Source organism: Ahaetulla prasina, chromosome 2 (assembly GCF_028640845.1).
Source record: "Ahaetulla prasina isolate Xishuangbanna chromosome 2, ASM2864084v1, whole genome shotgun sequence".
NCBI classification, from domain to species: domain Eukaryota; kingdom Metazoa; phylum Chordata; class Lepidosauria; order Squamata; family Colubridae; genus Ahaetulla; species Ahaetulla prasina.
The window spans coordinates 90265945-90282326 of NC_080540.1; the positions used below are offsets into that span (position 1 = coordinate 90265945).

General features: G+C 39.0%; 1 protein-coding gene across 3 annotated transcripts in view; it reads left to right on the top strand.

The window, feature by feature from the left end:
* Positions 1–3308: 3308 nt before the first annotated feature.
* Positions 3309–16382, top strand: part of CSF1R (colony stimulating factor 1 receptor) — an 83717-nt gene continuing 70643 nt past the window's right edge. For 2 of the 3 annotated variants that reach the window (XM_058166642.1, XM_058166641.1), the window contains exon 1: positions 3309–3572. In XM_058166642.1, the coding sequence (XP_058022625.1) occupies positions 3530–3572 (43 nt within the window). In that variant the 5' untranslated portion in view covers positions 3309–3529. The remainder of the gene's footprint in view (positions 3573–16382) is intronic. The other variant, XM_058166640.1, reaches the window with a different exon arrangement.

Here is a 16382-nt window from a genome sequence, read left to right on the forward strand (position 1 = left end):
TTCATACAGACCGCAAAATCCAAAGTATGGATTTTGGCTAACCCTTGGCTCAAAGACCACAAAGACATCCTAACTATGAGGGATGGACTGGCATGGAAAGGATCCAAATTGTATGTCCCAGCCAGCCTAAGACTCGAGGTGCTCCAGTGCAGCCATGACTCCAAACTGGCTGGCCACTTTGAATTCCTGAAAACCCTACACCTGACAAGGAGACAATTTTGGTGGCCAAAAAGGAAAGCAGAGGTGGAAGACTATGTTAGGAGTTGTGACACATGTGCAGCGATGAAGCTGAGACCCGGCAAACTGCCAGGATTCCTTTAACAAGTGGCAAGCCCCAGCAGACCTAAGGAGGAAATTGCAATGGACTACATAGTCGAGCTCCCAGAAAGTGGGAGAAATATGGTGATTTGGACAGTTAATGACTTCTTTTCAAAGCAAGCCCATTTCACCCACCCATCTCTGTCTTTCCCCATCTCTGGCTGGTACACCAATTATGGGCCTTTTTGGATTGAAATTAAACAGAAGAAAAGTCAATCACTAATTCACTAAGTCTGCCCAGCAATAATCCAGCAGATTGACTTGCTAGATATACTGTAAATATAAACTGTACTGTGGCATTAATATTAGATCTCAGAAAACTTCTAAGACACACACTCAATTGTACAGTCATTCCCTCCATTCCACCATGAATGATAAGGGGGAAATGGAATTCTGAGTGTCTTGGCTGTATGAATTTAGGTTCCATTCATAGGAATCCTTAACAATGTAAAAAGAGATACCTTCTCTCAGGCATGTTTATATATTCCTTGCCCAATAAGGAAGGAAGAGAAAGATGAATTGTTCTGGTATAGATTTGTGAAGAAACAACCAGGCTTGTCCCAGCTCCTACCCGTTTATTCTTTTTAGTTTGGTGGATATTGAGTACATTTCCAAGATCATTTCATACTGAGAACATCAGTTCATGTCAAATCCCATTGGTCAAAATTGTGTGCTTAATAACAATGTAATCAAATATTATTAGGTTTCAAAGACCAAAAGTCATGTTAAAATTGATGGCCCAGGCACAGTTAAACCAATGATTCCCAGTCTTTTCCTTCAGGCAGGCCACGGCATCATTAAAAATTTTGGAGGCTCACCACAGATGCCACAATTAGTATCACAATGACTATGGGTGGTATAATACATATGAGTTTCTTTGGTGATGTCAGAAAGGAGCCAAAAAAAACCCCCACAAATCAGATATAATTTTTGGTAAGAATTCCTTATAAAATTTGAAGAAGTATTTTCTAAATCTCATAATTTTTCAACCAAGAGCCACTGCAGAATAGTGGTTAACGTGAACATACCATGCTGGCATGTGCAAAAAAAAAAAAAAAAAGCAGTATAGTTCCAGGCTCATGTCCATCTTTATCCACAAAAGTTCTCTAGGTGACTCTTTCCCCTCAATCTTCCCGACAGGCAGATTGTGGCAGGGGTGAAATGCTCCCGGTTCAGACCGGATCCCCTGATCTGATAGCGATGGTGGTGGGTGGTGTAAGGAAGAATAGTTGTGGAGCACTCTAAAACTGTTATATAACAAACAGCCATTCTTTCCCCTATCATCTGTTAATGAACCATAGCAACTTTTGGTTAAATAGCTAACGAAATTCAGATGGTACAATGTATGTAAATATGCATTTATAGGAGTTATAGCCTGAGATTCTTATTCATTTCTGAACAAATACCCATAATTAAAATCTGTGTAATTTTCTTACTAGAGTAAGTGCCTACATACAGAACTGCAAGTCCCTTGGCTTCTTGAAACAATCATTTCTTTTCAAATGGCCATTTCCCCACCTTTCAACTGTTTGGAAGGGCCAAGAGGGGTTTGGTTTTAAAGCAAGATCCCTCGTAACTTGTAAAAAAAATGGCTAAGTATATGGGAAGTATGTTATAAAACTTTCCACTCAATTTCCACCTCTGCACTGGGGGCCCTTGGCTCCTTTTTTCTAGCTGGGCATATGAAACAGGTGGCATTTAATTTCAAGTAAACATTTGCCTAGAGATGTTATTTCCCTCTGTTTTGCTTCTAGTATTGGCTACCAATATATACCTATATCAGTGTATCAGCAAACAAGCCACCATGTGGTATACACACTGCTGCAAATTAACCTCTGTCATTTTAATAATGTAATAATTCCTAGGTATTCCTCAGATTCCCAGGAAGAAGGGGAGGGCAAATTCACCCATATTCATTGAAAGATGATGTAAGAATACTTGAAGATATAAGGTTGAAGGATGATTTTGGGGGGAATCACTATTCTGCATATTTGGGACCTTTCTTCATGCAGTATTCTCCACTTTTGGCATTGGCTGTTTGTTCCTAAATAACTAAGCAAGTTTAATGAATATGTTCTGAATTGTAGTCTTAATGCCACTGACTTGCCCAGACAGTGAAAATATCCAAAGACAGCACTTGTTAACCATTGGGGGGGGGGAGAGATGGTCATAGAAAAATTGAGAGATGGTGGTATATGAATTTATATACTGTATTTGTACCCTGTCATATTCAAAATGCTCAGTCGTTTACAATCTACTTTGGCTGCTTTCCACCCTTCAATTCTTCTCCTTCCTAGGAAGTTGAAGAAGGAGAAAAAAAGGAAGCATGGAAAAGTTAGAAAACATGACAGAAAAAGGAGTTCAGTATCTCATGAGGGTCACTGAAGCAGTACGACTTGATTTTACCACAGCATTAAAAAACGAAGATTTTTCATATACAATAAATTGTTTTAGATGTACATTTCTAAATTTCTCTTCTAATCTAAGATAGTCTAGAGCTGAAAGCTGCACTTGCTAACTCTGGCCTCAGTCTCCACACTGCCAAATTCTCACATGCATTGCAGCCATGTCCAGTTATATGATACTGTAGATCACATGCATCAGAGCCTAATATAGGTTTAACCTCAGCAATCCAGATTGCTCCAATAAACTTCAACTATATTCAGTTGTATGAACAATCATGAGCTTTCAGATCTCGTGAACATATAGTCACTAGTGGTTAGGTCAGGACAAGTAGACACAATTTGCACAGATAAACACATGCCCTCCCCCTTGGCTGCATATTGTCTCTAGGTGAGTGCCTGAAAAGGAGGTGCCATTCGCAAATTATCTTTTCTGATTGCAAATACAAGCCAGTACTATTGGAACATGATTGAATCAGTCTTTAAAAGAGTATTTTATATGGGGCCTCATTGAGCTGTACCCTCCGCTCTCCTCCCTTCTACTCAGTGTTCATGACACATTCTTTCTTGCTTGTTCTTTTTTTGGAGCGAGAAATTTCCTAACTTGTGGTCTTTTTCAGAAAACGAGAAGTATCTTCCTCCAACAAGCAACCAGGCACAAAGAATACACAACTGAAGGATTAGCAGCCTTTGTTGCCTCATCCTTTGTTTTCCACTAAGAAAGATTCCCTAAGCCAAGGCACTGGCGCTGTTCTCCTAGCACGCCACACCTGACTTGTGCTGGGTGGGATACCTTCTTTCCAGGGCAAATGGGCCCTCTTTTGGTTCTGATAGCGGCAGCTATCTGGCAAGGTAGGTCTTCTTGTTCATTCCATTCACACATCAGTAAAACTGTTGCAACTGGGAAGAACAGCAATTTTTTCTAGCTGTAACCAACCAACCAACTAACCAACCTATAATGGATTACAACTCTCTCCTTCAGCCTCCTTCAGCCTTAAGGCTGTTTGCTATGTTGGTTGTTGTGATGGAAATTGCACTTTAATATCTCTAGAGGGTTCCAAATGAGGAAAGCTGGGTTAGAAAAGTAAGTTCTTTAGTGTTTTTACATGCACTGCAAAAGGGTAAAGGATAAAAACATGTTTTTTAAAATTTATGTTGAAGGAAACTATATGGTCAGCCAAATCTGTTGCTTTTATTGGTATGGTTGCCAGTCAGGTACACCCAATATTACATTAATGCCTACAGTTTTACTTTTAAAACTTTGATCATTTTCTTCATTCTTTTTTGAATAAATTTACTAACGTGTTGAATATTCAAGTGTAATGTTCACTTTGTTAATATACAATGCCCGTTTTGAAAAAATTAGTTTGGAATTGGATATTTGTATTTTGTTTTGTAATCTCAAGTGATAATTTTTTGACTAGGATACTACAAATTAAACATAGAATCTGAAGCTGTTCAGTTAGGGCAAATGACTATTTTCTGCTCAGAAAATCAGTAATGTGCTATTCCATTTGGAAGTGAGGAAAGTTTTTCTCCACCAAGAAGTATCTATTTTAATTTTTAGTTCATAATTGATTTTTAAGTGTACTTCATCAGTCCTGTATAGCATCTTCAGCATCTAAATGAAGATTTGATTGAAATATTTTAAAGGAAGGATAAATTTTAGAAACATTTTACATGACCAAATCATGTCTGTAATCTTTTCTCAAACTTTAACCACAGGTGGTTTCTCACTCCACCATAAATGGTACAACTAACCTGTATTATGATTTGACAATCATAGCCTGCTTTTTCTAGGAAATATTTTAACTAAAGGGAAGGGGGAATGTGAATTTTCATCACGTAAATTCTCCCTAGTAAATTGGCAGCACCAAAAGTTTACAGCCACAATGGGGTTAAAACTGGAAAAGATCACACTGTACAAAAAGTTGACCGTACTTCTTTTAGTTTCCAAAAGTCAAGAGGAAGAAGTTTCATGCTTATGCTTGATGGAAGAAAAAGACAATATGCTTCAAAGTATAACTGAAGGTCACTATTATGCAATACAGTGATGTGGTAAAGCCAGGGGCCAGTTGTCACTGAAAATATGAAGGAAGTAGGCCAGGAACCATCTTGGCAATGTTCTGAATCTCCATGCAAAACATCGTTTAACTCAGCATTAGAATTGGCAAGAGAAATTTTTCTTTCGTACTTTGAAGAAACTGAAAATTGGTTTTATATCAACAGGGTTGCATCAATGGTAACAACCATAACTAAAAACTAGTAATATAATTGAATATAAGAGTAATTGGATTTAGATAATAGAGATGAATGTTGCACATTTGATTTTGCTATGCTGCCACTGATTTTTTCAATCTTCACGCATTAGTATCAAGTACTAAGTTATATTTAAAATGTTCCAGGTCTACTGCCCTTTGATCGATTTCTGGCTGTGTTCTTGCACTCAAAACCTCACTTTGGTAAGGGTAGAAAACTGTTCTAGAATTACTTCTATCACTTTTTCTTTGCTCCCTTTTATCCAGCCTCAACCATTTCCTGCTTATATCTTCTAGTCTTGCCCACAATTTATGAATCCTTGTTTGTTATATGTGTAGCTCCTAAACTTTTGTCTGTAGGTGTAAGGAATGATATCATGCCTATATAGGATTATCTTTTGAATATGGGAGTAGTCCATTATTTCTCTTGGTGGAAGACTACTACAAGTTCTCAAAAACTTTCCAGTTAAACATGGAGTATTCTGGTCAGCCATTCACCCTCAGGGAACTTACAAGAGGTAGTAAGGCTTTCAAACATGATAAAATAGGCTTCTCTTTCTTTATCAACTTGGATTTTTTTAAATTTGTACCCTGCCCTATTTTTACAAATAACTCAGGGTAGTGAGCATACCCAACACACCTTCCCTATTTTCCCCACAACAACCACCCTTTGAAGTAAGTTGGGCTGAGAGTAACTGGCTCAAGATCACCCAGCTGGCTTTTACAAATTAGTTGATGCATTCCTTTAAGTCTATCAGCCCCCCTCAATTTATCTCTTATCTCTTGTTCACTCTTTTCTTATCCTAGAATATGTTTATTTCTTGCCTCCCTCCAAAGGCATTCTTTCTCTTTAATTAGTCAAAGCATTTTCTTTCGTTATTGAGCGTTCCTTTAAGTCTATCAGCCCCTTCATCTCTTCTTGCCTCATTCATGCTTTTCTCGTCTTAGCCTCCCTCCAAAGCTGCTCTTTTTTTCTCTTTTGTTGAAGCCTTTCATTTTGTTGTTGCTTTAATATTTCTGAGACATTGGCCCAAGTATATGAGTCCAGCTCCATTTCTGTGGGATCTATCTTCTTTGTTTTAACTACAGGCAGAGGGTGGATACCTTAGGTCTACCAAGGTAGTAGCTTTTTCTAAGGGAGAATCTATCCCTTCTACCTCTTTTCCATGTCTGTTTGTGTGTTGTAGGTTCTGGTTGAGAGGTCTGGTTTCTACAGCCAGGATTGCTGGTCATTTCCTGCAAAGTCTGACTTCTGTGAGGACCAAACTCTGATCCTTTTGTATCTAGGGTTAATTTTCTTTTCACGGCGTGTTTAATGAACTCCTTGGGTTTAAGCCATCTCCATTTGTGTGGCTATCCCATTTTTTTAACAGCTATCCTACTGCCTCCCCTTTTGTCATGGGTTCTTTTCAGTATACCCATTTCAGTGGGCTCCAAACAAGCCAACATAAGCTCAACACACACAAACGTTCATAAGCTATTATGCACCACTACTCACCCTTACTCCATAGGCTATTATGCACTACAACTCATCTCTATTGCACTCTTCCCCACTTCTATTCCTACAGCAACTACTATTCCTTCTGAGAACTACTCCTCCTATTTCTTCTGAGTACTGCTAGAGAAAATTACAGCTCTCTGGCTGCTTTACTTCCCCCCCACACACAAACAGAAGCTTATTCTCTCTCCCCCACATACTGCACTCTGAGCTGTCTCTCAGCACAGCTTTTATAGTCAAGATTGCCGGCCTGGCTTAAAGAGACAGGCGAACAGCAGCACAGGTGCTGGCCATTTTCTAAGCAGCTTGTTTCCTCAGACCTGTAAGGAGAAGGTGAAAACTCAGAAATTACTCACAGCACAAAAGTGCCTACCGTTCCTGTCCTATTGTTCCCTTCGTTATATCAAATTAACATAGTTGTTGCATACTTTTGCTTATATATATATATATCTTTTATGATGTGTTGTTGTTTTATGTCGATGTTTGTGTATACTGTTGTGACAAAATGAAATTTAAAAAAATCTCTTTCTCTAAGAAAGAGATGGAACTTCCTTCATGCTAGCTAGTTTTGTTGTACAGATGAAATATATTCCCTCTGCTGCTCTAATTTTCCCCAAATTTTACACATTCCCAGAGGATACTGTGGCAGCAAGAAAGCTTTAAAAGTCAAAAACAGGGTTGACAAATGGGCTTCTTTTTTAAAAAAAAAAAAAAAGTTTAAACCTTTTGTTCCTCTGTTCAGTGCTGTAACCCCAAATTTCGGAGATTTCACCTTTTAATATCAGAGATAGGAAAGGGGAATCATGGTTTATTGTGTGCTTTTTATTTTTTAAACAGACCATGTGAAGAACTTCTTTTTAATGAGAATTTCTGAACATTTACTTCAGTGTAAGTGAAAATTATGGAACTAGATATTGGAAAGGTAGCCCAGTTCACACTTTACAGCCCATCTTTCCTTCCTCTTCTGATAAGATCTACTTAATATCTTTTATGGGTATTACTATTGATAAACCTGTGATGAGAATAGATTTGATGGACAGATTGTTGGAGAAAGCTGAAGGATGGAAAATGATACGTTGTTCTCGTATCAGTGTACATGCTGGCAGGAGAAATTCAAAGACAGCATTAAAACTGTCTCACTCTTCAGTCAGTAGCAGCTACGTACCCACCTACTTTTTTTACATTCCCATCTTACTCCACCATCATAACCTAACTCCACAACATTTTTGGACATGATTTATTATTATTTATTTATTTTATTCAATTTTTATACCGCCCTTCTCCCGAAGGACTCAAGGCGGTGTACAGCCATGTAAAAAATCACATTATAAACATTAAAAGAAATTAAAACAAGCATATTATAAGGTGGCCGAATTTAAAACCATTTCATTAAAATATAAATAATCCCACTAAAATTTTAAGCCAGTCCCGCTTGAATAAATAGGTGCGTTTTCAGCTCATGGCGAAAGGTCCGAAGATCAGGCACTTGACGTAACCCAGGGGGAAGCTCGTTCCAGAGCGTAGGAGCTCCCACAGAGAAGGCCTTACCCCTGGGGGCCGCCAGCCGACATTGTTTGGCGGACGGCACCCTGAGAAGGCCCTCCCACTAGACCAACGAGTTGCTCCCACTATTACCCGCGCAGCTGCATTCTGGACTAATTGCAGCCTCCGGGTGCACTTCAAGGGCAGCCCCATGTAGAGAGCATTGCAATAATCCAAGCGGGAAGTGACGAGGGCATGAGTGACCGTGCATAAGGCATCCCGGTCAAGGAAGGGGCGCAACTGGCGCACCAAGCGTACTTGGTGGAAGGCCCTCTTGGAGACGGCTGCCAAATGATCGTCAAACGACAGCCGCCCATCCAAGAGGACACCCAAGTTGCGCACCCTCTCCGTTGGGGCCAATAACTCGCCCCCCACAGCCAGCTGCGGCTGCAGCTGACTGAACGGGGTGCCGGCATCCACAGCCACTCTGTCTTGGAGGGATTGAGCCTGAGTCTGTTTCTCCCCATCCAGACCCATACGGCTTCCAGACACCGGGACAGCACTTCGACAGCTTCGTTGGGGTGGTCCAGGGTGGAAAAGTACAGCTGCGTATCATCAGCGTACAGATGATAACTCACCCCGAAACCACTGATGACCTCGCCCAGCGGCTTCATGTAGATGTTGAACAGGAGGGGCGATAGAATCGACCCCTGAGGTACCCCACAAGTGAGGCGCCTCGCGGTCAACTTATGCCCCCCTGTCAACACTGTCTGCAACCGGTCAGAGAGATAGGAGGAGAACCACCGATAAACGGTGCCTCCCACTCCCAGTCCCTCCAACCGGTGCAGCAGGATACCATGGCCGATGGTATCGAAAGCCGCTGAGAGATCTAATAGTACCAGGGCAGAGGAACAACCCCTGTCCCTGGCCCTCCAGAGGTCATCCACCAACGCGACCAAAGCTGTCTCCGTACTGTGACCGGACCGGAAGCCGGACTGGAACGGGTCTAGATAGACAGCTTCATCCAGGTACTGGGGAAGCTGCCATGCCACCACACTCTCTACAACTTTCGCCACAAAGCGAAGGTTGGAGACTGGACAATAATGATGAAATGATAGCTGCTTTGTAGAAATATCCTGTTGCCATTCAGTTGATTTGGAGAGGAGAAAAAAGCCAGTGGAAAGCCTTCCCTCAAACCCCTGAGGCAATTTTTTTAAAAATTTGTTTTGTCACAACAGTATATACAATCATCAACATAAACAATAATTCATCATGAGAGAAAAAGTATATATAAGTAAAAGTATAAGTAAAAGTATGCATATAATACTATAATGAAGAGAACAATAGGACAGGAACGATAGGCACTTTTGTGCTCTTATGCATGCCCCTTATAGTCCTCTTAGGAATGGGGTGAGGTCAATAGTAGACAGTTTTTGGTTGAAGATTTTGGGGTTTTGAGTAGAGACTATAGAGCCAGGTAGTGAGTTCCAAGCGTTAACAACTCTGTTACAAAAGTCATATTTTCTGCAATCAAGTTTGAAACGGTTGACATTAAGTTTAAATCTATTGTTTGCTCTTGTATTGTTACCATTGAAGCTGAAGAAGTCTTTTACAGGAAGGATATTACAATAGACGATTCTGTGTGTTAAACACAGATCATGTCGGAGTCGGCAGAGTTCTAAGTTTTCTAAACCCAGGATTTCAAGCCTGGTGGTATAAGGTATTTTGTTGTTTTCAAAGGAGTGAAGAACTCTTCTAGTAAAATATTTCTGGACGCATTCGATAATATTAATGTCAGACATGTGGTATGGGTTCCAGACGGATGAGCTGTATTCAAGCATAGTTCTGGCAAATGTTTTGTATGCTTTGGTTAGTAGTGTAGAGTTTACCAGTCTACAACTGCTACTGAATTCACTGGAGGGATTGTCACCAAAAAGTTAGTGTGTGTATCTCTATAATCCTAACCTGGTGTACAAAATCTCTAAATTGACAATAGGTTCTAGTAAACCTTACTTCAGAATAAATGCACAAATTGAATTGATGGGTGATGGGAAAAGTTAGGTAGCATTTTCTAGGGATGTTCCTGCAACCAATTCCTCTATTTATAAGAGTCTGATATTTCCTAATAAGCAACTTCAGTGCTGATAAAAGATTATACACAAACATACACATATGCACCCAAACACAAACACATATCTGTTCTATTTGAGTTCAGATTTGCTATTTGTTAAATCAAATATCCTCCCTGACCCCAAATTTCTGTGTTTACATGAAGTGGTTCTATATCAGGGGTTAAATGCTCCCAGTTTGGATCAGATCGCCTGATCCCGTAGTGATGGTGGGTGGTGGTTCAGAGAACTGGTAGCAAAAATCCCTGCCCCCCCCCATGCCCAGCTAAGCCGCGCGATCATCAGAGGGTTTTTTTTTTATTTTAAAAGAATTTTTTTTCAGCCAAAAAATGCTTTTAAAAGAAAAAAAAGCCTCTAATGATCGTGCGGCTCAGCTGGGATCGTCAGAGGCTTTTTTCCTTTTAAAGACAAAAAAAATTCTTTTTAAAAGAAAAGAAAAGCCTCTGACGATCAGGCAACTCAGCTGGGTTCGTCAGAGGAGCCTTTTAAAAGAATTTTTTCTACAACCTCTTCCACTGAAGAGGTTGTAGAAAAAATGCTTTTAAAAGTAAAAAAAAAAAAAAAGTTGGCCACGCTCACCCAGTCACATTACCCCACCACCACCAAGTCATGCCCACAGAACTGGTAGTAACAAATTTTACATTTCATCCCTGTTCTATATGCTACACTAATACTCATGAACATAAACATCCATGTTCCCTTCTGCTATAACTCTTTTAAAAGCATGTTTTATTAGATTGTTTTCTTTAAATCTTGAAGCTTATTTACTTGTTACCCTATTGCTGTCCAAAGATGTTCTTAATCATTAATAACCCTTTCCAAATATAGCAAATTGATTTTGATATGTAACAAAATGAAATTCAATGTAGACAAAAATAAAGTCTTATACTTAGGCAAGAAAAACCAAAAGTACACATACAGATTGGGTGAAACCAGGTTTAATAGCAGTGGGAGGGATCTTGGAATCTTAGTGGACCGCCAATTAAATATGTGTTAGTAGTGTGTGGCGGCAGCCAAAGAAGCCAATGCAGTGCTAAATTGCACTAACTGAGGGATTCAGTGAAGATCACATAAGGTACTAATACCACTCTATAAAGCCTTAGTAAGACCACACCTAGAATACTGCATCCAGTTTTGATCACCACACTATAAAAAAGATGTTGACACCCTAGAAAGAATGCAGAGAAGAACAAAAAAGATGATTAGGAGACTGGAGGCTAAAATATATGAAAAGTGGTTGCAGGAACTGGGCATGGCTAGTCTAGTGAAGAGAAGGACCAGGAGTGACATGATAGAGTGTTCTAATATTTGAGGGGTTGTCATAGAGAGGAGGAAGTCAATCTATTTTCCAAAGCACCTGAAGGCCAGATAAGGAACAATGGATGGAAACTGATTAAGGAGAGATTCAACCAGGGGTGAAATGTTCCCAGTTTGGACTGCATCACCCAATCCGGTAGCGATGGCGGCAGGTGGTTTGGAGAACCAGTAACAAAAATCCCTGCCCCCTCCCCCCATGGCCAGCTGAGCCATGCGATCATCAGAGGTGGCTTTTTTTTACTTTTAAAAGCATTTTTTCTTTGGCTGAAAAAATGCTTTAAAAGTTAAAAAAAACCCTCTGATGATCACGCGGCTCTGCTAGGATCGTAAGAGCCTTTTAAAAGCATTTTTTCTACAACCTCTTCGGCCGAAGAGGTTGCAGAAGAATGCTTTTAAAAGACTCTGGCGATCCCAGCTGAGCCGTGCGATCATCAGAGGCTTTTTTTTCTTTTAAAGGCCAAAAAAAAAAGCTTTTAAAAGAAAACAGAGTATTTTAAAGTACTTTTAAAAGCATTTTTTCTTTGGCTGAAAAAATGCTTTTAAAAGTAAAAAAAAAGAGCCTCTGATGATTGCGTGGCTCAGCTGGATCGTCAGAGCATTTTAAAAGCATTTTTTCTACAACCTCTTTGACCAAAGAGGTTGCAGAAAAATGCTTTTAAAAGTAAAAAAAAAGTTGGCCATGCTCACCTAGTCACATAAACCCCCACCACCAAGCCATGCCCACAGAACCGGTAGTAACAAATTTTACATTTCACCACTGGATTCAACCTAGAAATAAAGAGAAATTTTCTGACTTTTCTGGGTTGTGGGTGCTTCATCACTGGAAGCTTTCAAGAAGAGACTGGACAGTCATCTGTCAGAAATGATGTAGGGTCTCCTGCTTGAGGAGAGAGTTGCACTAGATGACCTACAAGGTCCCTTCCAAATCTGTTACTCTAGTCTAGTTTAGTTTATATTACCAGTTTTTTTTCATCTGTTCTTGATCTCTGCTCTATTTCATCTGCTCTACATGATAGCCCTACAAATTAATCCGTTGTATTCTAAGCCTCAGTCCTGATCCAAATATTCGGTGGATTTCAAAATTAATCTTTATCAGATTGTTCAATTCTTTATCAAAGAATCAATCTAAATTCAGTTTTTTCTAGCTCTGTGATTTTCTGGACTGGTCTGAAAACTCAAGAGCTTTTTGGAAGCTGAAGAAATCGAGAACAAATTTCCCTGAAAAATAAGTTAAATGATTCTTATTGATGATATAAGCAGCCATTGGGGACTGTTCTGTTCTACTTCAGTTTTTTCAAGGGTTCCAAGATGATCAGTCGTTTTTTCTCAACAATCTATGGAATCTTCTGTACAAAATGACTTAAGTGTTCCTTGGCAAAATAAATATGCAAAGAAATAAGACTTGAAATAACTGAATGCGTAGTGTACCATTTAGGGTTCTGGTTATTATTTGTTCTAAAATTTTATATAACAGATTGGCCTTTGCACTTCTTTCAACTTGCTCCAATAAAGATGCACCTGGTTTATTAAACACTGAGTGACACTAAATGTTCTGTACCATGATTAATTTATCAATTTAGAGTCAACAATCTATGCTAGTTTTGGTTTCATATAGTCGTACTTCAGTTTCAGTTACTATACAATTTCTTTTGCTTGCTATTTTTTTGACAGTTGGCAAATAGGGTGATTATTTTTAATCTTGTATTATTGAAGTATCCAAATTTGAGAAAGGTGCCTTGTTAATCATATATCAGTTTATATGAACAAGTATGATCTCTGTTTAAATTCTTGTTTGAGTAGATTATTTATAATGATTTGATTAGAACTCTACCAAATATTTATTGTTTTAATCTGAGATGAAGCAATTTTAAATGATGCAAAATATTCCCGTATCCTTCTCCTGGATATATCTGTCTTCTGCTTATCATTTCTTCTCACACTAATCTCAATGATAAAAAAAAACATAAAATGAATGTGTTGGTGTCATAGAGATATATCCAAACTGTGATTATATTATGGAAATAAAACAAAACTAAATGTTAATGTGGTCATCTTCACATATATACTTCCAAATTAAGACAATTCCATTAAGACAACTAAAATAATTCCAAATAAAGACAATGCCATGAAGACAACTAAGATAATTCCAAATTAAGTCAAACTTGGAAGCCCATGGAATTGATCTCTGAGATATTGGCAGAGAACCCACAACTATTGGTGTTGAGGGATCTGGGTTCTAGGAATCCTGGCTCAGGAATTTTTGTACTCCATAGCACACATATAGGTGGTTATTTATTGGACCTTATTTTTATCTCAGAGAAGATGTTAGATGATGTGGAAATGAAGGCGACTTCTAGTACTCCATTGCCATGGTCAAATCATGCCTTGATCAAGTTGCAATTGTTAACCACTCATGATTTGTGCAGGACCATATTCAGATGGTCCATCCCAGATGCCTATTGGATCAAATTGGTTTCCAAAGGGAAATTTTCTAGTGTTCTAGCAAGCAGTTCTGTGAAATATCTGAAGTATAACTATAATGGGAGGCAAATTGTTTGCTGAACAATATTTTTCATCCCCCCACCAACTGAATCCCACTCTCAGTTGGTGACCCTTTGAGACATGAAGCACCAGAAATGACACCTATAACACTAGTGGAAGAAGATGAGAAGTAAATTTCTGGAACGTTCTGGAACAGTTCTTGCAGTTAGGAGATGCTTCCAAAAGGCCAACCAAAATCTACTGCCTTACAATTTGTCTGTCTGAATCCGGCACCATAAGTCAGTGCAGTCACAAGATATTTCACTTTATGCACCACATTACTTAATAATGGAATTGCCAGTTCTAACTGTGGTCAGTAAGTGAGGACTACCTATACTGTGTCTAGTTTTGGTTGCCACAATGCAAAATGGATGCTGAGCATGGAAGAGCAGGCTGTTAAAAATTGCAGGCACATGTTGTTGGAATATCCATAGTTTTAGGAAGCAGGCAGTTCAATACCTTAGTAATTCTTAAAGCCAATAAATTCTTCTTTATTTCAAGTTTAGATGCTTCCCTATAAACTTGAAATTTGCCCCATTGGTTCTTGACTTTCAAACCATGAAAGGATGTCATAGGGCAGAGGATGTGGACTTATTCTCCAGAGTATCCAAAGATAAGAATTGTTTGACTGTTCCATCATTGGAAGTTTTCGAGAAAAAAAATTGTCAACCATATGTCCAAGGCAGTAGGAGGATCCTTGCACTGGGCAAGGAGTTGGATCAGACCTCCAAGATTCCTTCCAATGCTATGATTCTATGTTGCTTTCAGCAGGCTGAAGAGCAAACAAACAAAAGCTGAAAGCAAGGAAGTGTTACTTGCTAAGATATTTAATTAGAATTGTAATTCAAAGAAACTAACCAAGTATAACCAGTTAGCCATATAAAACAAAATAATATAATGGAGGAATAACAGAGTTGGAAGGAATCTCGGAGGTGCATGAAACCCTATATCATTTCATACAAATGTCCAATCTCTTCTTTAAAACTTCCATTGTTGGAGCACCCACATCTATTGGGGACAAGTTGTTCCACTGATCAAGTGTCAGGAAATTTCTCCTTAGTTTTAGGTTGGTTCTTTCCTTGATTGGTTACCATATGTTACTTCTGGTCCTGCCTTCAGGTGCTTTAGAAAACAGGTTGACCCCTCTTTGACATTGGCAGCCTCTTAGATATTGGAAGACTGCTATCACATCAGCCCTAGTCCTTCTCTTTGTTGGACTAGGCATACCCAATTCCTGCAACCGTTCATTATATGTTTTACTCTCCAGTCCCCTAATCATCTTTGTTGCTCTTCTCTGCATTGTTTCTAGAGTCTCAACATCTTTTTTATATCATGGCAACCAAAACTGGACATTTTCACCAGTGATGGGGTTCAAATAATTTAACAACAGGTTCGCCCGGGGTCAGATTGGCTGTCGTGGGAGCTGTGGCCCATCCCATCCTCCAGCTCCACCGTACATGTGGGATGAGCCTCCATCGAACGCGCCAAGACACTTCCAATTTTACGCGGGAGAAAACCCGAATAACCAAAGACCTACATATATATATATATATTAGAAATCCAAGTAAATTAGAAATGAATTAGAAATCCAAGTAAATGAGGGTAGATATGATATTGTTGCCATTACGGAAACTTGGTGGGATGAAACTGACAAATGGAACATACAGCTAGAGGGATATAAATTATTTAAAAGAAATAGACCAAATAAAAGAGGAGGTGGAGTTGCACTATATATAAGAAATAACTACATCTCTACAGAAATAGAGCACAACAATGATGAAAATCATCTTGAATGTATTTGGGTCAATATAAAAGGGGTGAAAAACGATATTGCCATAGGTCTATACTATAGGCCACCCAACCAAACAGAGGAAGTAGATGAACTTTTTGCTAGTCAGCTAACTAAGGTATGTAGGAAGCACATCACAGTAGTAATGGGGGATTTTAACTACCCTGACATCAACTGGGAAACAAACTCTGCACCAAGTGGAAGATCCAACAGGTTCCTAACAAACCTAGCAGACAACTTTGTTTCCCAAAAATAGAGAAGGCGACAAGGATCAGCCATATTGGACTTAATTCTCACTAACAGAGATGAAATGATAGAAGGTGTTGAAGCTACAGGAACCTTGGGGCAAGTGACCACGCAATATTGGAATTCAACATTAAGCAAATACAAGTAGTAGAACAAAGTCAAACTAGAGTCTTGGACTTTAAGAGAGCTAATTTCAATAAACTTAGAGAGATCTTGAGAAGGATTCAATGGATGAGAATCCTCAGGGGGAAAACAACTCAAGAAGCTTGGGAAATTTTGAAAAGTGAGATTATAAAAGCACAGTCTAACACAATACCAATGAAGAAGAAAATAGTAGATCACAAAAGAAACCAGCATGGATGCATAAAGAACTATCTGACAAATTGAAAGACAAAAGGACAA